This window comes from Oncorhynchus nerka, linkage group LG24, assembly GCF_034236695.1.
Source record: "Oncorhynchus nerka isolate Pitt River linkage group LG24, Oner_Uvic_2.0, whole genome shotgun sequence".
In the NCBI taxonomy this organism is placed as follows: Eukaryota; Metazoa; Chordata; class Actinopteri; order Salmoniformes; family Salmonidae; genus Oncorhynchus; species Oncorhynchus nerka.
Window position 1 is genome coordinate 62,432,464 of NC_088419.1, and position 23,491 is coordinate 62,455,954.

Sequence of the window (23,491 nt, forward strand, 5' to 3'; positions counted from 1 at the left end):
GCCTGTTGTTACCTCAGTGATAATGCCGTGCATTAGGCCTGTTGTTACCTCAGTGATAATGCCTTGCATTAGGCCTGTTGTTACCTCCGTGATAATGCCTTGCATTAGGCCTGTTGTTACCTCAGTGATAATGCCGTGCATTAGGCCTGTTGTTATGCCTTGCATTAGGCCTGTTGTGATAATGCCTTGCATTAGGCCTGTTGTTACCTCCGTGATAATGCCTTGCATTAGGCCTGTTGTTACCTCAGTGATAACGCCTTGCATTAGGCCTGTTGTTACCTCAGTGATAATGCCTTGCATTAGGCCTGTTGTTACCTCAGTGACAATGCCTTGCATTAGGCCTGTTGTTACCTCAGTGACAATGCCTTGCATTAGGCCCGTTGTTACCTCAGTGATAATGCCTTGCATTAGACCCGGTGTTACCTCAGTGATAATGCTGTGCATTAGGCCTGGTGTTACCTCCGTGATAATGCCTTGCATTAGGCCTGGTGTTACCTCCGTGATAATGCCTTGCATTAGGCATGTTGTTACCTCCGTGATAATGCCTTGCATTAGGCCTGTTGTTCACCTCCGTGATAATGCCTTGCATTAGGCCTGTTGTTACCTCAGTGATAACGCCTTGCATTAGGCCTGTTGTTACCTCAGTGATAATGCCGTGCATTAGGCCTGTTGTTACCTCAGTGATAATGCCTTGCATTAGGCCTGTTGTTACCTCAGTGATAATGCCTTGCATTAGGCCTGGGAATTTACTCAACTTGCCATTTGCTCAACCATTGGCTCAACTTACCTCATGGCAAACATTTTGACTATATTAGCCCACACAGCTCCAAGGATGCACTTTCATGTTAGGTTTAGGATCTCACAGTTAAGCTTATAGAGATCCCAACTGATATAGAACAATCTTAAAATGATCTGCTTTGGTTTAGATACATCATGAAACCTCTAACACAATAAATTAATTTGACTTGGTAAAAATCTGTTTTGTTGGACCTGACTGGGTACTTAGTACATTTTCTTACCACTTTTTCCACGTGGTTTCTTCCTTCACAGACTCCGTGACATGATGACCTCTTCCTAAATGTTTGGTCAAATTATTAATTGTGTATGGTTTCCTAGAAACAAGGGTGGCTCAACTTACTCCACTCTCCCCTTAACAATTTGTGTAGTACTGTAGGTCTAGTGAGTTCTAAATGGAAAAAGAGAATCCAGTTCCATCTAGTGGTAGTATAAGTAAAATCACTAGTTTCTGTTACAGTGACACTGTAAAAGCATTGGTTACTCAATGAGACAAAATCACTATTGTTACCATCAACATCAGTCATTACAGTATAATACAGCCTACACTGTGACTGCACAACAAACAATTTAGCCAACAATAAAACAGACCATGTTCAGAATGATCTTGTTTGCACAGTAGACAGGCAAAGTTGAGGACAATATCTATATTTTCTTCATTTGTTTAATTGCACAAACATAGGATATGACAATCATAGAGTTGAAAGAAATGCATGTGCAGGAGAAGTAAGAAACCCAATGCGGGTGTGGAAACTGGTGTCTGAGCCTGTCCCCTCCCTGGATGGTTTGTTTGGTGGTCTCTCTATAGGCTGGTTTGTTTAACCTCACTGGCCTTGTCAGCTTCCAATTCTACAGCTGTGTTCTCATACAAACCACCATCTTCCTCTCTGCAAGACAAAAACATGGGCTTTACAATGAGCGTGTGTAGTTTGATAGCCTTCTGTCTAGGACTGCAGCAGTTGAACATTTCATAAGAAAATTAACTTGCTTGTGAGATCCTGGTAAGTTAGTTAAGGACAACAGGAGGTCACAATATTAAAGTATGAAAAGATTATATCAGTAAAGAGTCAGGCAGTAGTGGAAAAGTACCCAAATGTCATATTTTATTTTAAAAAATGCCTCACGTGAAAGTCACCCAGTAAAATCCTAGTTGAGTAAAAGTCTAGAAGTATTTGGTTTTAAATATACTTAAGTATCAAAAGTCAATGTAATTGCTCAAATTTACATAAGTATAAAAAGTATAAATAATTTCAAATTGCTTATATTAAGCAAACCAAAGCATCATATGACTTGTTTTTAATTTAATTTACGGAGAACCAGGGGCTCCAACACTCAGACATATTTACAAACAAAGCATTTATATATATTTTGAGATCCTGAGGCAGTAGGGATGACCAGGGATGTTCTCTTGATAAGTGCGTTGAATTTGACCATTTTCCTGTCCTGCTAAGCATTCAAAATGTAACGAGTACCTTTGGGTGTCAGGGAAAATGTATAGAGTAAAAAGTAAATTATTTTATTCAGGAATGTTGTGAAATAAATGTAAAAGTTGACAAATATAAATAGTAAAGTACAGATACCCCAAAAAATGACTTAAGTAGTACTTTAAAGTATTTTTACTAAAGTACTTTAAACCACTGGTTGCTGGTGCCTATTACACAAGGCACCTCTGGTCATCTCTGTGGACGTGTCATTGTAGTCACTGACTGAATATTACCTTGGCAGATGGCTAGCAGCCTGCACTGATAAGACAATAGTATAGCAGATCAGCAATAAGCTAAATAATTTGATGTACTGAATGGTCAAAACAATGTTTAGGACATAGAATTAGGAATTAGAATAGTAATTTAATAGGATCTCTAAGGTTAAGGATATTATTTTTGCTTAGATATTTACCCTTGTCATCCCACTTTACAACAAGTGTCACTAATACCATGTAAGTACTCAGAATATATGCAGGTGCAGTGCATTTAGGTTATCACCTCTGTTGTACTTACTTTTCCTTCTTGAAGAAAAGCCTTTGTACAATAAGGATGACGAAGACGATGAAGAGGAATCCCACTACAGCAGCCAGACCAACAAGCCAAGGCTGCAGTGTCCCACCCTTGGATGTAGTGAGCCGTAAGCCTCCTATATAATGAATAAATAGTCATGTATTCACCAGAAAACTCTGATTTGATCATTGATAGTGTTGTAGTATGTGGACTATATTATCATGATGATGTAAGATATTTGAACGAAGAGTTAAACATCGCTGGCTAGTCCTGACTAACAGTATTCACAGCTGTAACATAATGCCGACCTCAGAGGGGAGGTGCAAGGTGAGATTATTATGACATAACTGTTGTTAAACACCTTGCGTTGCATAAATATCTAGCCAGTGTGATTGATCATCGATGAGGACTTACCGTTTGGCTTACCACTCTGGGCCTGGTTAACACAAACCGCCAATAATAAACAGACCAGGAAAGTTTTATGGAGAGACATTATGAATCCTTGTTGATCCCAGGAGGCCTCTGAGGTTGGTGTCACGATACTCCTTCTGGACTGGTAACGTCCTGTGAGGTCAAAGTGCAGTATACAGCACAGAGAGCAACCAGATTGCACCATGTTGCCAATGATACCAGCAGATTTTATTGCCTGAAAGGTGTGTCCTCTCCAAACTCATGACTTTTCATTTGTTCCTGAAACCAGCTTTCAGTAACGATCATGTCATTTGTTTACTGGATAGCATGCAAATGTGTAATATTGTGTAAAATAAATGTGCAATAAGTAGAAAACAAGTATTTTTGAGAGAAATGGTTTAAAATCATCAGAAACCATACGGAATAAACGTGTTCAACAACATAGCTCACAGTTGAAAGTCCTGAAAGCATTTCCTCTTCATATGGTCAAAGGGAGGTCTAAAGGCCTAGTCTAAACACTAACAATACAACAAGGACTGGTCACTTATGAAGCTCGTGACATGCTGCCAGCATGTGGAGATTATTGTGTAATGCAGTAATGAGTACATGATTACAACACAGTATATCTCTTTTGGCTTACAGTTTACAGTGCATCTGCCACATTGCTGTACCCAGCCTTGTCTCTAGCAGTCAGAGTCTGTGTGCCTGCCCCTTTGTAGCTAGCTCATCCTGCCGAAGGCGACCCTGGGGCCCGTGCGCGGGGGCCGTGGCTCACGTCCATCTGAGATGACCCAGATGGCAGGCATGTTCTTGTTGCCCTCCATCAGGCAGTGGATCTCCTCCGCCTTGACCATAGCCTCCAGCTCAGCATTGGTCTCTGGACACCAGTCCACCTGGAACTTGTCCTTACACTCCCAGGGGTTAACCACCTCCTCGTCAGGCTGTACCCCAAACAGGTAGTCTACAAAGGGAGGTGGGGAGAACACAATATGGCAAAATTATTTTTAACAGAGATATTCAATTCAGTGATATCCAGACTATCAGCATGTTTGTAGTCAGCTACTGAATGATAATTTCTAATAATTTGATAATATTCTCGTCATTTCATTGCTGACTGACACAAGACAAACAGTGCATCCAGTTGGCTCCAGTGTGGTGAGGGAGTGTTGTGGTAGCTGTACCTGCTAGGTCATGAATCAGCTCTTTGATGAGGTGCCTGATGATGGCGTACAGGGCGATCAGAGCCACCACCGATGCTAAGAACAGATAGATAACATAGTTGGGCAGGGTGATAGCGTCCCGAGAGGGAGGCTTGTAGCTCTCAAAGAACACCTCCTCTTGTGGTTCCCCATAGTCCAAGTTATGGTCCATTGTCCCCTCACTCTAGTCTACCTCCACTCTTCTTCAAGGGGAGTCTGGTCTACCTGTCCGTACACAAAGATGTGCTTGCAGTAGTATGCTGAGTATATTGGCAGTCAATTCAGTATAATGTATACATTACATTTCTTTATAGGTAATGTGTATCAAAGATTTTTTAAAATAAGAACTACTTGTGTACCTACCAGTATCAATGTTTTTTTTCACCGCTTCCTAATTTGGCAGGCTGTATTAATTTCCAGCAGTAATCTCCAATCTTCGAAAACAACCATCAATTGATCTCGCTCATCAATCTTCTCTCCCACTGAGAAGCTGTTATTTTAGATGTATTACATGTCATCCCACTGCAGCCCTTGTGCTGGGTACCACGCAGCATGAGGTTGCCATGGCTGCAGGCGTGCTCTAGTCCCAGATTGCATTGACTGCAAAGAGACCCACGCGAGCTAATGTACTTAGTGACGTACTGTACAGGCCAGGTCAAGGTCAGTTCTCTGAGCCTGGATTTAGGATTGGAAAACAAAAGGCGGAAATTAGGCCAGAGGTTCCAAAAGAGAGAGAGGTGGTTGTGTCGCCAGAGAGGGCTTTTATCCATAGTTCCAAAAGAGAGAGAGGTGGTTGTGTCGTCGGAGAGGGCTTTTATCCATAGTTCCAAAAGAGAGAGGTGGTTGTGTCATCGGAGAGGGCTTTTATCCATAGTTCGAAGAGAGAGAGGAGAGAGAGGGCTTTTATCCATAGTTCCGAAAGAGAGAGAGGGTCGGAGAGGGCTTTTATCCATAGTTCCAAAAGAGAGAGAGGTGGTTGTGTCGCCAGAGAGGGCTTTTATCCATAGTTCCAAAAGAGAGAGAGGTGGTTGTGTCGCCAGAGAGGGCTTTTATCCATAGTTCCAAAAGAGAGAGAGGTGGTTGTGTCGCCAGAGAGGGCTTTTATCCATAGTTCCAAGAGAGGGCTTTTATCCATAGAGAGAGGTGGTTGTGTCGTCGGAGAGGGCTTTTATCCATAGTTCCGAAAGAGAGAGAGGTGGTTGTGTCGTCGGAGAGGGCTTTTATCCATAGTTCCGAAAGAGAGAGAGGTGGTTGTGTCGTCGGAGAGGGCTTTTATCCATAGTTAGTTCCAGAAGGGCTTTTATCCATAGAGAGAGAGGTGGTTGTGTCGCCAGAGAGGGCTTTTATCCATAGTTCCAAAAGAGAGAGAGGTGGTTGTGTCGCCAGAGAGGGCTTTTATCCATAGTTCCAAAAAAAGAGGGCTTTTATCCATAGTTCCAAAAAGAGAGAGGTGGTTGTGTCGCCAGAGAGGGCTTTTATCCATAGTTCCAAAAGAGAGAGAGGTGGTTGTGTCGCCAGAGAGGGCTTTTATCCATAGTTCCAAAAAAGAGAGGTGGTTGTGTCGCCAGAGAGGGCTTTTATCCATAGTTCCAAAGAGAGAGATGGTTGTGTCGCCAGAGAGGGCTTTTATCCATAGTTCCAAAAGAGAGAGAGGTGGTTGTGCTTTTATCCATAGTTCCAAAAGAGAGAGGTGGTTGTGTCGCCAGAGAGGGCTTTTATCCATAGTTCCAAAAGAGAGAGAGGTGGTTGTGTCGCCAGAGAGGGCTTTTATCCATAGTTCCAAAAAGAGAGGTGGTTGTGTCGCCAGAGAGGGCTTTTATCCATAGTTCCAAAGAGAGAGAGGTGGTTGTGTCGCCAGAGAGGGCTTTTATCCATAGTTCCAAAAGAGAGAGAGGTGGTTGTGTCGCCAGAGAGGGCTTTTATCCATAGTTCCAAAAGAGAGAGAGGTGGTTGTGTCGCCAGAGGGCTTTTATCCATAGTTCCAAAAAGAGAGAGGTGGTTGTGTCGCCAGAGAGGGCTTTTATCCATAGTTCCAAAGAGAGAGGTGGTTGTGTCGCCAGAGAGGGCTTTTATCCATAGTTCCAAAAAGAGAGAGGTGGTTGTGTCGCCAGAGAGGGCTTTTATCCATAGTTCCAAAAGAGAGAGAGGTGGTTGTCGCCAGAGAGGGCTTTTATCCATAGTTCCAAAAGAGAGAGAGTGGCTTTTATCCATAGTTCTGAAAAGAGAGAGGTGGTTGTGTCGCCAGAGAGGGCTTTTATCCATAGTTCCAAAAGAGAGAGAGATGGTTGTGTCGCCAGAGAGGGCTTTTATCCATAGTTCCAAAAGAGAGAGAGGTGGTTGTGTCGCCAGAGAGGGCTTTTATCCATAGTTCCAAAAGAGAGAGAGATGGTTGTGTCGCCAGAGAGGGCTTTTATCCATAGTTCCAAAAGAGAGAGAGGTGGGTTCGCCAGAGAGGGTCGCCAGAGAGGGCTTTTATCCATAGTTCCAAAAGAGAGAGAGGTGGTTGTGTCGCCAGAGAGGGCTTTTATCCATAGTTCCAAAAGAGAGAGAGGTGGTTGTGTCGCCAGAGAGGGCTTTTATCCATAGTTCCAAAAGAGAGAGGTGGTTGGTCGCCAGAGAGGGCTTTTATCCATAGTTCCAAAAGAGAGAGGTGGTTGTGGCAGAGAGGGCTTTTATCCATAGTTCCAAAAAGAGAGAGGTGGTTGTGTTGGCTTTTATCCATAGTTCCAGAGAGTGGTTGTGTCGCCAGAGAGGGCTTTTATCCATAGTTCCAAAAGGTGGTTGTGTCGCCAGAGAGGGCTTTTATCCATAGTTCCAAAAGAGAGAGCCAGAGTGGCTTTTATCCATAGTTCCAAAAGAGAGAGGTGGTTGTGTCGCCAGAGAGGGCTTTTATCCATAGTTCCAAAAAGAGAGAGGTGGTTGTGTCGCCAGAGAGGGCTTTTATCCATAGTTCCAAAAAGAGAGAGGTGGTTGTGTCGCCAGAGAGGGCTTTTATCCATAGTTCCCGCCAGAGAGGGCTTTTATCCATAGTTCCAAAAGAGAGAGAGGTGGTTGTGTCGCCAGAGAGGGCTTTTATCCATAGTTCCAAAAGAGAGAGAGATGGTTGTGTCGCCAGAGAGGGCTTTTATCCATAGTTCCAAAAAAGAGAGAGGTGGGTTGTCCAGAGAGGGCTTTTATCCATAGTTCCAAAGAGAGAGAGGTGGTTGTGTCGTCGGAGAGGGCTTTTATCCATAGTTCCAAAAAAGAGAGAGAGAGGGCTTTTATCCATAGTTCCAAAAGAGAGAGGTGGTTGTGTCGCCAGAGAGGGCTTTTATCCATAGTTCCAAAAAGTTCCAAAAGAGAGAGAGGCTTTTATCCATAGTTCCAAAGAGAGGTGGTTGTGTCGCCAGAGAGGGCTTTTATCCATAGTTCCAAAAAGAGAGAGAGGTGGTTGTGTCGCCAGAGAGGGCTTTTATCCATAGTTCCAAAAAGAGAGAGGTGGTTGTGTCGCCAGAGAGGGCTTTTATCCATAGTTAGTTCCAAAAGAGAGAGAGGCTTTTATCCATGGTTGTGTGCCAGAGAGGGCTTTTATCCATAGTTCCAAAAGAGAGAGAGGTGGTTGTATCCATAGTTCCAGAGAGGGAGATGGTTGTTTTATCCATAGTTCCAAAAGAGAGAGAGATGGTTGTGTAGGGCTTTTATCCATAAAAGAGAGAGAGGTGGTTGTGTCGCCAGAGAGGGCTTTTATCCATAGTTCCAAAAGAGAGAGAGGTGGTTGTGTCGCCAGAGAGGGCTTTTATCCATAGTTCCAAAAAAGAGAGATGGTTGTGTCGCCAGAGAGGGCTTTTATCCATAGTTCCAAAAAAAGAGAGGTGGTTGTGTCGCCAGAGAGGGCTTTTATCCATAGTTCCAAAAGAGAGAGAGGTGGTTGTGTCGCCAGAGAGGGCTTTTATCCATAGTTTCCAAAAGCTTTTATCCATAGAGAGAGGTGGTTGTGTCGCCAGAGAGGGCTTTTATCCATAGTTCCAAGAGAGCCAGAGAGGGCTTTTATCCATAGTTCCAAAAGAGAGAGATGGTTGTGTCGCCAGAGAGGGCTTTTATCCATAGTTCCAAAAGAGAGAGAGGTGGTTGTGTCGTCGGAGAGGGCTTTTATCCATAGTTCCGAAAGAGAGAGAGGTGGTTGTGTCGTCGGAGAGGGCTTTTATCCATAGTTCCGAAAGAGAGAAAGAGAGGGCTTTTATCCATAGTTCCAAAAGAGAGAGGTGGTTGTGTCGCCAGAGAGGGCTTTTATCCATAGTTCCAAAAGAGAGAGAGGTGGTTGTGTCGCCAGAGAGGGCTTTTATCCATAGTTCCAAAAGAGAGAGAGGTGGTTGTGTCGCCAGAGAGGGCTTTTATCCATAGTTCCAAAAGAGAGAGAGGTGGTTGTGTCGCCAGAGAGGGCTTTTATTAGTTCCGCTTTTATCCAAGTTCCGAAGAGAGAGGTGGTTGTTCGCCAGAGAGGGCTTTTATCCATAGTTCCGAAAGAGAGAGAGGTGGTTGTGGCCAGAGAGGGCTTTTATCCATAGTTCCAAAAAGAGAGAGGTGGTTGTGTCGCCAGAGAGGGCTTTTATCCATAGTTCCAAAAGAGAGAGAGGTGGTTGTGTCGTCGGAGAGGGCTTTTATCCATAGTTCCGAAAGAGAGAGAGAGATGGTTGTGTCGCCAGAGAGGGCTTTTATCCATAGTTCCAAAAGAGAGAGAGGTGGTTGTGTCGCCAGAGAGGGCTTTTATCCATAGTTCCAAAAGAGAGAGAGGTGGTTGTGTCGCCAGAGAGGGCTTTTATCCATAGTTCCAAAAGAGAGAGAGGTGGTTGTGTCGCCAGAGAGGGCTTTTATCCATAGTTCCAAAAGAGAGAGAGGTGGTTGTGTCGCCAGAGAGGGCTTTTATCCATAGTTCCAAAAGAGAGAGAGGTGGTTGTGTCGCCAGAGAGGGCTTTTATCCATAGTTCCAAAGAGAGCCAGAGAGGGCTTTTATCCATAGTTCCAAAAGAGAGAGAGGTGGTTGTGTCGCCAGAGAGGGCTTTTATCCATAGTTCTGAAAGAGAGAGAGGTGGTTGTGTCGCCAGAGAGGGCTTTTATCCATAGTTCCAAAAGAGAGAGAGATGGTTGTGTCGCCAGAGAGGGCTTTTATCCATAGTTCCAAAAGAGAGAGAGGTGGTTGTGTCGTCGGAGAGGGCTTTTATCCATAGTTCCGAAAGAGAGAGAGAGGTGGTTGTGTCGTCGGAGAGGGCTTTTATCCATAGTTCCAAAAGAGAGAGAGGTGGTTGTGTCGCCAGAGAGGGCTTTTATCCATAGTTCCAAAAGAGAGAGAGGTGGTCGTGTCGCCAGAGAGGGCTTTTATCCATAGTTCCAAAAGAGAGAGAGGTGGTTGTGTCGCCAGAGAGGGCTTTTATCCATAGTTCCGAAAGAGAGAGAGGTGGTTGTGTCGCCAGAGAGGGCTTTTGTCCATAGTTCCAAAAGAGAGAGAGGTGGTTGTGTTGCCAGAGAGGGCTTTTATCCATAGTTCCAAAAGAGAGATAGCGGGTATGGTTCCTTTATTTTTGTATGTTTAGTCAGCAAGTATTACTGTTAAGCATGTATGACAATAATCTTTTTACCAAGACCACTCTGTCAACCCACCATTTCATCTGAGATCTGTAATAATCCTGGCCTTTATTGGGCAATGGAAGAATTCCAATCAACCAAACTCTTCTAATGCCAAACCATATATTGATATCCAATGTTGTAGTGACCTACCAGACTACTCTTACAGAGCTGCTCACCTCTATGTACTATAGTGGTCCTAGACCAGAATGGTAGTTGATGACAGCACGTCTTGTGTGTCCTTGCTAAATCCCTGAGCTGCTGAGGCTGAGGCCTTATTCTCCCCTGCCCTGTCTCTGAGTCAGACTGGCTTAGTTTAGCGCCACATGATAATGGCGGATCGGGATGAGGGGATAAAGCAGATATACACATTCAGACAGACACAGGTTTAGTCCTTCCTTTATTGGAACGAGGGTCATCCTCTTTGGCCACCTCAAGAAAACAGATGTATTTGCGTCTACAGCGTTACAGCAGCTCATATACAGTGATGAGAACAAGTATTAGATACACTGCTGATTTTGCAGGTTTTCCTACTTACAAAGCATGTAGAGGTCTGTAATTATTATCATACGTACACTTCAACTGTGAGAGACGGAATCTAAAACAAAAATCCAGAAAATCACATTGTATGATTTTTAAGTAATTAATTTGCATTTTATTGCATGACATAAGTATCACATAAGTATCACCACTGTAGCTTCTACACTCGCAAAAGGGATGTGTTCAGGTTCTGCTCAATCCCATGTTGTTATGTGAGCTGAAAATGTATAGTAAAGATTCAACTGTTATTTCTTCTGGGATCCAAAAGGAAATGGAAAATCTCAGAGCACTGACACAAATGAATGTTTCTGCACAGTTGGATTGTTCAAACTGTCTACACTTGTTTTCCTATACAGTACAGACATTATACGGAATAATTGTTTGTACATACAGTTTCTTAGTTTATGCATCTGATGCTTAAATTACATTGTTAAAAAAATGGATTGGGTTGCAGTTTCATTTAATTTGTATAAAAACAGGATTAGATGATTGGTAGTAACAGAGACGGGATGTATCTGATTGGGAGCCAACCTGGCAGGAACTGAGGACAGAGGAGAGAGCAGAATAGAGTGGACAGTGAATTGTTATCAGGGGACCTTAGGCAGAATGTTCTTCTGACCCAAACTGACTGAAAAAGTTGTGGGTCTGTTTTCTTCAGAAGAATGTTGTCTTTGCTTGTATATGCTAGGAGATTTGATCATTGTAAGGATCCCCTTCCCCACGTCTACTACTCTGATGGTCATCCACCTTTTCGCCTCGACGGCAGTCTTCCTCCTTCTCCACTCCCTTGCAGTCGCACACACCTTCCTCAGACCCAGTCTGCGTGCACATAATGACAGTTTTAGTGTTTGGCACGTACACATTTCTCATATAGAAATATAAGAACAAACTCAGTCACTACTACACCTTTACATGTGTGTTTTTGATTGAAAAGTAGCCTTAACGAGCCCTTTTAATCCACAGATCCAGCTGACATGCCTGTTCCATGGCTTCAGATTGAGGCTACAGAGTGTGAAGGTGAACTGAAAGCTGAGTATCAATGGTGAGTCACAGTGAAAGGACTCTGGATGGATTAATCAGATTACAAAGATGTCTGCCTGCCTCCCTGCCTGTCTGTTTCTCTCTCGTGTGATCATCCCACTTTACCTGCCAAGTCATGGTACAAGTCATTGATCAGGTGTCCTAGGATAGCATAGCAGGACACTACTACCACTATGCCATAGAGCACATGAGAGGGCATGTGAAAGGCATTCCGGGAAGAGGCGACGTAGGCAAACAAAGTAGAGATTGTCTTTCTCCACGGCCTGTAGGAGCTGCCTGGGGTTATAGGTCCTGGGGCGGATCCACACCTGGCAGTAGGCTGGGTCTGGGCCCCAGGACGCTCCGTGGTACAAAGTATTCTGGTCTGTGAGGAATCCATCCGCAAATTGAATTAGTTGAAAGGGGACGTTGATTAGGGGTATATGAGAATGAATTTACCATGTTGGTGAAAAACACCATCATGGAACGATATCTTGTGGAAAGATTATTTTACAAAGAAAAGAACAATGAACTGAATGGAGACTTGGTCTGTGCGGCCCATGTCCATTATATTCTTCATACTGAGCCTTATGGCTCGTAAGACAAGAGAATAAGGGAGGTAGCAGTGTCTTTTTTTCAGGGCAGAAACCCTCAAAATTAAAGATCAAATAAGGGGAACATACAGTACATATGTTGTGACAAAGGATATCTTCATTCCCATAATGAACTTCCCTGAAGTCAACTGACAAAGACGTCTGATTTTCAGAGAATATGTTGCTATTTGTAATGTTGAGCAGTTGGTAGGAAAATATTTGTTCTGACTTCAGTTATGGACAAAGAGGCTTAAAGTGCTATTATTCAGCTCCCCTCTACCCACCGGCTCATCCCACCATTCAGTGCATTCCTCATTTGCCCAGAAATATCATCCTGTGACACTGCCCTGTCTTTCCGGAGAGCAACTTCCCTCCAAATCATGTCCCTTAATGAGGTGGGGGAGATGGAATTAAATAACAGACACAGGAACCAGTGGAGGTTCTAGACCATTTCAACTGGGGGGGCCAAGCTGGGGCCAGTTGTACTGTTAGAGGGGCCAGTTACATTAGACGTTATTGTTGTCATCGTTTTCTTCACTGCATTTGCAGGCAAAAGACCATGTTCATAATCATCATCGTTGCCACTGTCTAATAACGGATGTAAAAAAAGAACAATAGCAAAAATGTATGTAAAAATGATTTCATACTCCACATTTAGGGGGGCCACAAGGGGGTCCAAAATTGTTGTCACTGCCCCCCCCCCCCGTCAGCAACAGGGTCAGTCGCTCTACTCCACCTGACCTTTGAGTGAAACTGGACTGAAGGGTCAAGAGTCACTCCTCTGTGTCTAACTCTAAATAAGTCTGTGTCCCTCATAACCTTTGACACCTAGACCTAATTAATCCTCAAGGGTGTTTTCTGTCAGACTAGAATGATGGCTGTGAATGAGTATGACCATGAGTAGTCAATGGCATCCTTTCTCTTGACAGATTATATATAAACCTGGTTTCCACCAAATCATGTTTGATGGAAAGTATTTTAGATGTGTCAAAATAGATATGTATCAATTTAGTAGGACATTCTCCATAAATAGGCCAATGACTGATAATCATAATTGGCAGAGTAGAAGGATACAATTGGAAATAATTGAAAACATATTGGATGATGTGTAATGAGCACAGACAGTTACTTTCCATATTATTCTGCTTCATACATAGCCTGTTGATTATATGTTGAGTGAACAAATGACACATTTTGACACTGTAGAACAAGGAAAACAGAGATGCAAAATACCTTGCTGGGTTGAGCTGCAGACAAAGATTCCTTTGGCTGTTTCGCTGCAGGCCATACATTTCCCTGTATTGTTTCCCTGACCTAAGGCTGTATTTGGTGAATTTTCCTCTCCTTATGTGAGCAGTAGTAACTAATCATCTGGTATCCATAAGATGACACACCAAGTGAAAAAAAGAGATGTCTGCTTCTTTCACTCTGTATTGTATGATTAAATCTCTACCCAATCCAGAGATAAGCTTCAACACCAAAATTCCAGAGGCAAAACAAGGTCACAGCCTTAACTGTGAGACAGAAAAACCCTCATATAATGTTAAAAATACAGTTAATTATATCCAGAAATATATTTGTCAGTTTCAAAGAAATGCATTACCTATGTGTAAAACTGTGCTCCAATGGCAGGAGCTGTGGAGGACTGAGCATTTCCCCCAGACAAAACAGGAAACACAGAAGCCATCTACTCTGAGCAGTACAACTCTGTAAGGTCAGTTATTTAGACAGGGTTATCCTCTTCCTCTTTCTTTCTATGGAAGGCCTCTGTGAGGACAAAGGACCAGTAGATGACGGTGATGGAGGTGTTGACAACAACGATGCCGATCATGATGGGGTGCATCATGGTGCCTGAGGTGTTGGTAGGTTGAGGGAAGGCCGGGCACTGTTTCCACAGCTCTGTGTTTAGCTACATTTAGTGCACAGGAATGAGTCGTTCATCCCCATTTTACTATAGGTGTGGCCCTCCCTCTCAGCATGCTGGTAATTCTCTATCCCTCCAGAGCTGACAGCTGCCTTTCTTTCCACTCTCTGCAGAGCTCACAACTGAAGATGCACACATACTGTACATTACACGAACAATGTCTTTCCCCTGATCCGGGTTATGAAAAGAGTATGTTTGTACTGTTAAGTGGCTAAATTCCCAATCTGACCCTCAAACCGTCACAGTCACCTAATAATCCCCAGTTTATGATTGGCTCATTCATCCCCCTCTCCCCTGTAACCATTCCCCAGGGCGTTGCTGTAAATTAGAACGTGTTCTCTGTCAACTTACCTAGTAAAATAATGGAAAAAAATAAAGTGTAAATGCTACATTTACATTCCATTTGTAATCTTTGTCAAAGCACAGAGGATATCAATGTGTTTCAGTGTGAATGAGAAAGCTGAAGGGAAATAACTTGTAGAGTATTTCCAAATTCATATGACCCTATTATTAATGTCTCTGATGGCGGAGTATGAGTGGCTGTGTGATTAGCCATCATGATGCAATACCTCTGACTGGGCTAGAACACAGGCAAGATACTGCCATGAAAGTGCTAAACGACACCATTGTTGTATTGTCTCAATGTTATTACCTAAGACTTTATTTTCATTTGAGATTAAAAATAAATGCGAATGAAAGAGCAGAAAAGTGGATTAACAATCTTGATTGACAAATCAGGTTTGGATTTCAGACGCTTATCAGATCATTCTGAATTAAAGATGAATGTGAATGGTTCACTGAGCTTAGGGGGAAAAGCATTACATTATCTTGACAATTTATTCATGTAGCTTCCATGAAAACAATGAATAAACAAACTAAAACATGGCTGAATGCCCTGTAATATCATTATTACACTGCCTTGTCTCAGAGGCCAACAATCACTGGCAAGAGTCAAGATCGTTTCAATGAATGAAAATGGGTCTTAAGTGATCATGAGTTATGACATCTGCAGTGCTGTATAGCAGTTCTCCTATAGCTTCCAATGTCCATGCTTGCCGTTTGGCCCTCACTGTTCCCCCTGCAGTCGTAGTAGTCCGTCAGCGTACTGGAACTGTGTGCCGTTCTCATACTCCAGCATGTCCAGGGCTACCTCACAGCTCTCCTTCACCACGCGCTCTGTGTCTTTCCTGTAGCGCTCCAGGATCTTCATACACTCCTCCTTGCCAATGGATCCCAGGGCCTCTGCACACTCATGCCTCACCATGGCATTCTCCCCGTCCAGCTCCAGAGCTGCCTGCAGCTGGGGGATGCTGGCTGGGTGCTGGATCTGACCCAGGACGTAGCCAATCTCATGGCGGAACAAGGCACTGCTACACTGAAGACCTGTGAAGTAAAAAAGGGTTGAGTGAGTGTTGGTGTTTTCAGAGACGCTGATAGGAGGGTTATGTAATGATTCAGACGCGCTGATAGGAGGGTTACGTAATGATTCAGACGCGCTGATAGGAGGGTTACGTAATGATTCAGACGCTGATAGGAGGGTTACGTAATGATTCAGACGCGCTGATAGGAGGGTTACGTAATGATTCAGACGCTGATAGGAGGGTTACGTAATGATTCAGAGACGCTGATATTGGAGGGTTACGTAATGATTCAGAGACGCTGATAGGAGGGTTACGTAATGATTCAGAGACGCTGATAGGAGGGTTACGTAATGATTCAGAGACGCTGATAGGAGGGTTACGTAATGATTCAGAGACGCTGATATTGGAGGGTTACGTAATGATTCAGAGACGCTGATAGGAGGGTTACGTAATGATTCAGAGACGCTGATAGGAGGGTTACGTAATGATTCAGAGACGCTGATAGGAGGGTTACGTAATGATTCAGAGACGCTGATAGGAGGGTTACGTAATGATTCAGAGACGCTGATAGGAGGGTTACGTAATGATTCAGAGACGCTGATAGGAGGGTTACGTAATGATTCAGACGCTGATAGGAGGGTTACGTAATGATTCAGACGCTGATAGGAGGGTTACGTAATGATTCAGACGCTGATAGGAGGGTTACGTAATGATTCAGAGACGCTGATAGGAGGGTTACGTAATGATTCAGAGACGCTGATATTGGAGGGTTACGTAATGATTCAGAGACGCTGATAGGAGGGTTACGTAATGATTCAGAGACGCTGATAGGAGGGTTACGTAATGATTCAGAGACGCTGATAGGAGGGTTACGTAATGATTCAGACGCTGATATTGGAGGGTTACGTAATGATTCATAGGAGGGTTACGTAATGATTCAGAGACGCTGATATTGGAGGGTTACGTAATGATTCAGACGCTGATATTGGAGGGTTACGTAATGATTCAGAGACGCTGATAGGAGGGTTACGTAATGATTCAGACGCTGATAGGAGGGTTACGTAATGATTCAGACGCTGATAGGAGGGTTACGTAATGATTCAGACGCTGATATTGGAGGGTTACGTAATGATTCAGAGACGCTGATAGGAGGGTTACGTAATGATTCAGACGCTGATATAGGAGGGTTACGTAATGATTCAGAGACGCTGATATTGGAGGGTTACGTAATGATTCAGACGCTGATAGGAGGGTTAAGTAATGATTCAGAGACGCTGATAGGGGAGGGTTATGTAATGATTCAGACGGTGATAGGAGGGTTAAGTAATGATTCAGAGACGCTGATATTGGAGGGTTACGTAATGATTCAGAGACGCTGATATTGGAGGGTTAAGTAATGATTCAGAGACGCTGATAGGAGGGTTACGTAATGATTCAGAGACGCTGATAGGGGAGGGTTACGTAATGATTCAGAGACGCTGATAGGGGAGGGTTACGTAATGATTCAGACGCTGATAGGAGGGTTACGTAATGATTCAGAGACGCTGATATTGGAGGGTTACGTAATGATTCAGACGCTGATAGGAGGGTTACTTAATGATTCAGACGCTGATAGGAGGGTTAAGTAATGATTCAGAGACGCTGATAGGGGAGGGTTATGTAATGATTCAGATGCTGATAGGAGGGTTAAGTAATGATTCAGAGACGCTGATAGGGGAGGGTTATGTAATGATTCAGGACAAGAAAATGTGCTTATGTGAATACGAATGTGGCTGCACATTTTGCAGAAAATAAGCTCTTCAATGCTACAAATTCACTCCTTTATTGACAATTGCCATAGACAGCATAGTCTAAGGAGGACTGCCAGTCTCTCTCACCATCTCCTAGAGCCAGGACAGCCTCCTCGGTGCCCAGGTTGCGGAGGGCGAACATGGCCCTGTAGCGCTCAAACAGCGGCAGGATCTCATCCAGGAGTTGTGTCCTCAGCTCAGGGACAGTCTTCCTCTGGGCTGGGGGAGCAGGGTCCACAGAACAGTAAGGGTTTCCGTCGGTGCCCTCCTCTCCGTTCTGGTCCCCACCAGATGTCAGCCACTCCAGCCGCCTGACAGCCAACTGGCACGTCTCTGCCACCTGGAGGAGAACGAGAGTACTGTCATGACCATCACACAGGCACCGTAGGGACCGGTTGACACCTTTCCTACGCACTTCAGTATTTGATATTCAAGACTTAGCTTATTCAGTTGCGTAACACGCTCTGCAGGTGTGGCTACCTTGCACGCTCTGAATACATTTCTTTCAACTGCTGAAAACCCTCCCACTTGCTAACCAACAGATTTTATTTGAGTTTATTCAATAGGGTTTATTACATTCATCTTAAGCCATCCCTTTTAGTTTTAATTTTGTCAGACTCACTAGAATATAATTGAGAACAGGTTCAGAATATTAGGTTTCAAATAGAAAGTGTAACATGTAAAGTGTTGGTCCCATGAGCAGAAATAAAAAAACAATCACAGAAACATTCAATTTGTACATAAAGCTTATTTCGCTCATTTGGTGCACAAATTTGTTAACATCCCTGTTAGTGAGAATTTCTCCTTTGACAAGACTATCCATCCACCTGACAGGTGTGGCATATAAAGAAGATGATTAAAACAGCATGACATTACACAGGTGCATCGTGCTGGGGACAATAAAAGGCCACTAAAATGTGCAGTTTTGTAACAACATCACAGATGTCTCAAGATGAGGGAGTGTGCAATTGGCATGCTGACTTCAGGAATTATCCACCAGAGCTGTGGCCAGAGAATTGAATGTTCATTTCTCTATCATAACCCGACCTCTGTCGTATTAGAGAATTTGGCAGTAAGTGCAACCGGCCTCACAACCGCAGACCATGTGTAACCACGCCAGCCCAGGATCTCTACGTCAGGCTCCTTCACCCGCGGGATCTTCTAAGACCAGCCACCTGATTAAACTGTGGGTTTGCACAACCAAAGAATGTTTGCACAAACTGTCAGAAACCGTTGTCTCAGGGAAGCTCATCTGCATGCTCGTCGTCCTCACCAGGGTCTTGACCTGAATGCAGTTTGGCGTCTTAACCAACTTTAGTGGGCAAATGCTCCCCTTCAGGGCATAAAATAAACATCCCCCACCAGCCAAATGTGGGTAGATTTCAGTATAGACAGGTAAAGTCTTTCTCCAGCCACGTTGGCGGGTGGTCAATTTGCAGGGCTCTACAGTGCAAGCATTACATTTGTGAATTAAGTCAAAAGTCATGTATAAGCACACGTGCAAGTTAAAGAATGCTGCAGTAGCTATTTAAAGTATTCCTGCTGTTTTGTTTCATAGTATTTATTTGTCCAATTAGCAGCTAAGCCTATAAATCACCTCGCGCAGGGGCACTGAGTGAAGTGATGAGATACATGTTTTGCATAAAAGTAGGTCTAATTCACTTGAAATTTGACAAAGTTAGAACTAATTTCTTGGCTATTAACATTGTTTTGTTCACAAGCTAAGTTGTTTTTCAACATTGGTTTGAGTCTGCTGCTTCTACTGACAGCGAAGAGACACCCTAGTCAGATCCCAAATCTCTCTCACACGTGACAGGACTGGAGTGGCACCATTAGCACAATAACATCCTGCCCTTAAAGGGGCAGCCAAAGACTCTGATATTTTCATTAAAAGACTGAGGTCACAAAAAATGACATGAAATTGAGCAATACCACATTTCTTACTAATACATTTCTTGTTTTAGAAACAAAGCGTGGTAATCAGTATTTTTTTAAATATAATTATAGCAAACATATTTTGGCTGGTAAAATAAAATCATAGTGCCTGGTATATTTTTTTCATCTACTGTACTTGCCACAGGGGCTGGTGGACCAAAAAGTTCATTTTAGGCCCTGCTCACCTTTGATGGCCACTGGCACGTTGGAAAAGTGTGCTCTTCACAAATGAATCTCGGTTTCAACTGTACCGGGCAGATAGCAGACAAGGTGCATGGCATCTTGTGGTTTGCTGATGTCAACGTTGTGAACAGAGTGCCCCGTGGTGGCTGTGGGGTTATGGAATAGACTGGCATAAGCTATGGACCATGAACACAATTGCATTTTATCGATGGCAATTTGAATGCACAGAGATAGTGACAAGATCCCAAAGGCCCATTGTCGTGCCGTTCATCCCCCGCCATCATCTCATGCTTCATGATAATGGACTACCCCATAATTCCTGGAAGCTGAAAATGCCCCAGTTCTTCCTTGGCTTGCATACTCAGACATGTTACTGATTGAGCAGGTTCCCACCAATATCCAACAACTTTGCACAGCCATTGAAGTGGAGTGGGTCAACATTACATAGAACACAATCAACAGCCTGATCAACTCTATGTGAATATGTCACGCTGCTTGAGGCAAATGGTCACACCAGATACTGACTGGTTTTCTGATCCACGCCCCAATTATTATTATTATTTTTTTAAAGGTGTCCGTGACCAACATATGCATATCTGTATTTACAGTCGTGAAATCCATAGATTAGGGCCCAATGAAATTATTTCAATTGACTGATTTCCTTATATGAACAGTAACTCTAAAATATTTGAAATTGTTGCATGTTGCATTTTATTTTTGTTCAGTGTGACTATGCATATTTGTCTCCGGAAGATTAGTGTACATAGAATTACAATAGGGAGAATAGTGTACAATAGTAGGCTATACCCTCGTCTATTGCATGCTCTAATAGGGTTCAAACTGTTACGGCGTGGTCTCTATAACGATTTAATTAGCCTATTGTCAATAACGACCCTCAACTGCACGGTCGTAACAGCGTTTATAGAGGCTCAAATGAAGGTAAATGAAAAATGGAATGATAATGTAGGCTATACCAACTGAAGGGAACTAACAGTAAATTGGCAGTTGAATGTGTGTGGTTATTAGGCCTACCGACGGTGATACTGATAGTGGGTAATATTTAACATGATAGAGATAGGAAACGTCAGGGCAGCCTATAATTAAGACATTCGAGAATTCCCATCCTTGCAAGTTAAAAAGCTGTACAATTTAAATTCTGCATGATGGCACAGTATTTTATAAACTTTGTAGGAAAGTTAATATGTTGACATGCTTCAGTTTGCTACCATATGACTGGTTTCATTTGTCTCCCGTGATTAAGGTCAAATAGATGTACAGTGAATTCGGAAAGTATTCAGATCAGACCCCTTGACTATTTCCACATTTTGTTACATTACAGCCATATTCTAAAATTGATTAAAATTGTCCACCCCCCCAATATACACACAATATCCCATAAAGACAAAGCAAAAACAGCCCCCCCCCCCCAAATGTATAAAAACATTACATTTACATAAGTATTCAGACCCTTTACTCAGTACTTTGTTGAAGCACCTTTGGCAGTGATTACAGCCTAGAGTCTTCTTCATTCTTCTCTGCAGATCCTCTCAAGCTCCGTCAAGGTTGGATGCGGAACGTCGCTGCACAGCTATTATCAGGTCTCTCCAGAGATGTTCGAAGGGTTCACGTCCGGGCTCTGGTTGGGCTCCAGTCAGAGTTCCTGAGCGCTCTGGAACAGGTGTTCATCAGGATCTCTTTACTTTGCTCCGTTCATCTTTCCCTCAATCCTAACTAGTCTCCCAGTCCCTGCTGCTGAAAAACAACCCCACAGCATGATGCTGCCACCACCATGCTTCACCGTAGGGCTGCTGGTGCCAGGTTTCCTCCAGACCATGTCAGAATCACCTCCCGACCAGCTCTAGGAAGAGTCTTGGTGGTTCCAAACTTCTTCCATTTAAGAATGATGGAGGCCACTTTTCTTGGACCTTCAATGTGACAGAAACCTTTTGGTACCCTTCTCCAAATCTGTGCCCTGGCAGAATCCTGTCTGAGCTCCACAGACAATTCCTTCGACCTCATGGCTTAGTTTTTACTCCAAAATGGACTTTCAACTGTGGGACCTTATATAGACGGGTGTGCCTTTGCAAATCATGTCCAATCAATTGAATTTACCACAAGTGGACTCAAATCAAATTGTAGAAACATCAAGGATTATCAATGGAAACAGGATGCAACGGGAGTTCAAATTAGAGTCTCATAGCAAATGTTCTGAATACGTATTTATTTACTTGTAATAAATTTGCTAACATTTCTAAACCTGTTTTTAATGTCGTCATTATGGGGGTGTGTGTAGAGTTGCCAGGATTTTAAAAAATCCATTTTAGAATACGGCTGTAAAATAAGACAATGTGGAAAAAGTAAATGCACTGTAAAAACAAGCATGATATTTACAATTCCCTTATCCAAACAGATTACTAATTTACCTAGCTATAATCAAGTTGTAAATTACAGTGCATGGAGAACGGTGTTATTTCTATTGGGAAAAAATTAAGTAGATGCTTTTACCACTTGGAACCAGTAAGTCGCTAGACTATTCATGGTTTGTGTCTATAAGGTAGTAGTTTTGGAATTGTTAGCTAGATTACTTGTTGGTTATTACTGCATTGTCGGAACTAGAAGCACAAGCATTTCGCTACACTCGCATTAACATCTGCTAACCATGTGTATGTGACAAATAAAATTTTATTTGATTTCCTTGGGCATAAAGGTGGTGGAATTAAGTCAAGGTCAGAATACGGCATATCTCCACACCAAATGAATAGCTGGTGAATAGCATAATATTCTCAGGCATAAATTCAAGGTCAGAATACGCAGAGAGAGAAGTGCATAAAGGGAATTCCCCTCAATGAATATTACTATATGTAAATGCTGTGTGTTTTGTTTGATTTCCACAATCTCTTTGCTACTAATTTATATCCAATATGCTTCATTTTACATACCTCGATGACTGGGTCCTCAGAGTACTCTTTCAGTATGTCAAGGACCTCGAGGTTTCCAATAGCTCCTAATGCTTCCCCTAAATAAATAAACATTAAAAAGTGAACCGTTTAGATAAGCACTATTACATTCTGTGAACAGGTTTATCAATACAGTATGTATATGAATGAGAGTGGACTCATGATCTGGCATACTGACCTGCTTCATGCCTGACCATAGGCTCCTGTGTTGTGTCTTTCAGAACAGTCTCTAGCGTGGGGATGGCTCTCTCATCCTGCATTTGACCCAGGCAATATGCCAACTCATGTTTCAACAGAGCAGAGTCATCCACAAAAGTCTGACTGATCCATTCTATTGCCTCTGGTCCACCCACGTTACGCAGAGTGAAGAGTGCTCTGAACCGTGTTGTCAGGTCCTGCTTTGGGTTGACCAGAATTTTTCCCACTGCTGCCACCTCCTGCTCACTTGCCATTCTGAGAATAATAATGGCTGTAACTACTGTATCTGAAAAAGGGGGAAATATCAGAAACGGTGAGGATGTTAAATGAATTAACTGAATATGTAGTTAGCTATTGCACAACTAGTACAAAACACGAAATTCAATCAACAAACAATTTTCCCTAGTATAAAACTAGACAGCTGCATTGCTGGTTCACATCAGCTATTCTTTTCAGGCTAGCAGCCTAGCTAGCTTTAGTTACAGAACCAGCAAGCTAACGTTAGCTAGCAAAGATGTTTGATAACATGGCTAGCTAGCTAAGTTTGCTAATGAATATCATGCCATATACAAGCCGAATCTCGCTTAGTAAAATACTTCACCGAAACAGCTCAAATATAATTAATCATACTCACTTCACTGAATTGTCTGTAACAGTTCACTACAAGCAGCACTTCATATTTCCCACATGGACAAACAAGAACGTTCCACAGGCACAAAGCAGAGAGGCTGAGTCGACCCGAGAGGGTTTACTCTGCCCAAATTCGGTCCACGAAAAGAAGACCACAAAGTGAGGAGTTTTTGTAAGGTCAATGAGTGTCGAATTTGGTCAACAAAAGATATAATTGCTCATTTGCTACGTGAGGTTTATTTGATCGAATATAAGTTGCGTAATGGATAGTTGTTACTGATGCACTGAGTGACGGACGCACGTGGTATGTTGGCAACTTTGGGCGAAAGAAAACTAATTTACTGTGGAGATGTGCCTGTTTTT

The 23,491-nt window shown here is 43.0% G+C and overlaps 1 protein-coding gene and 1 long non-coding RNA gene across 2 annotated transcripts; one reads left to right on the forward strand and one right to left on the reverse strand.

Annotated features, from left to right (window-relative positions):
- The first annotated feature begins 11,477 nt into the window (after positions 1-11,477).
- Positions 11,478-15,256, forward strand: LOC135564327 (uncharacterized). Its single transcript, XR_010460933.1, has 2 exons — positions 11,478-11,579; positions 13,783-15,256. It is a non-coding gene; the product is annotated as an uncharacterized LOC135564327 (long non-coding RNA).
- Positions 14,718-23,424, reverse strand: LOC115108392 (deoxyhypusine hydroxylase-like). The gene is made up of 5 exons (XM_029632660.2): positions 23,133-23,424; positions 22,479-22,784; positions 22,283-22,359; positions 17,313-17,565; positions 14,718-15,457 (listed from the first exon to the last, which is right to left on the reverse strand). Exons 2-5 carry the CDS (start codon positions 22,750-22,752, stop codon positions 15,141-15,143), a joined length of 921 nt encoding a protein of 306 aa, XP_029488520.2. The 5' UTR covers positions 22,753-22,784; positions 23,133-23,424; the 3' UTR covers positions 14,718-15,140.
- Between the last annotated feature and the right edge of the window lie 67 nt (positions 23,425-23,491).

Excerpts from the sequence above, each read along its gene's own strand:
- LOC115108392 (XM_029632660.2), bottom strand. The coding sequence starts at position 22,752 with ATGGCAAGTGAGCAGGAGGTGGCAGCAGTGGGAAAAATTCTGGTCAAC. Across the intron at positions 17,566-22,282 it reads CTGAGGACCCAGTCATCGAG|GTGGCAGAGACGTGCCAGTT; the intron begins GTATGTAAAATG and ends GTTCTCCTCCAG. Across the intron at positions 15,458-17,312 it reads TGTCCTGGCTCTAGGAGATG|GTCTTCAGTGTAGCAGTGCC; the intron begins GTGAGAGAGACT and ends TTTACTTCACAG.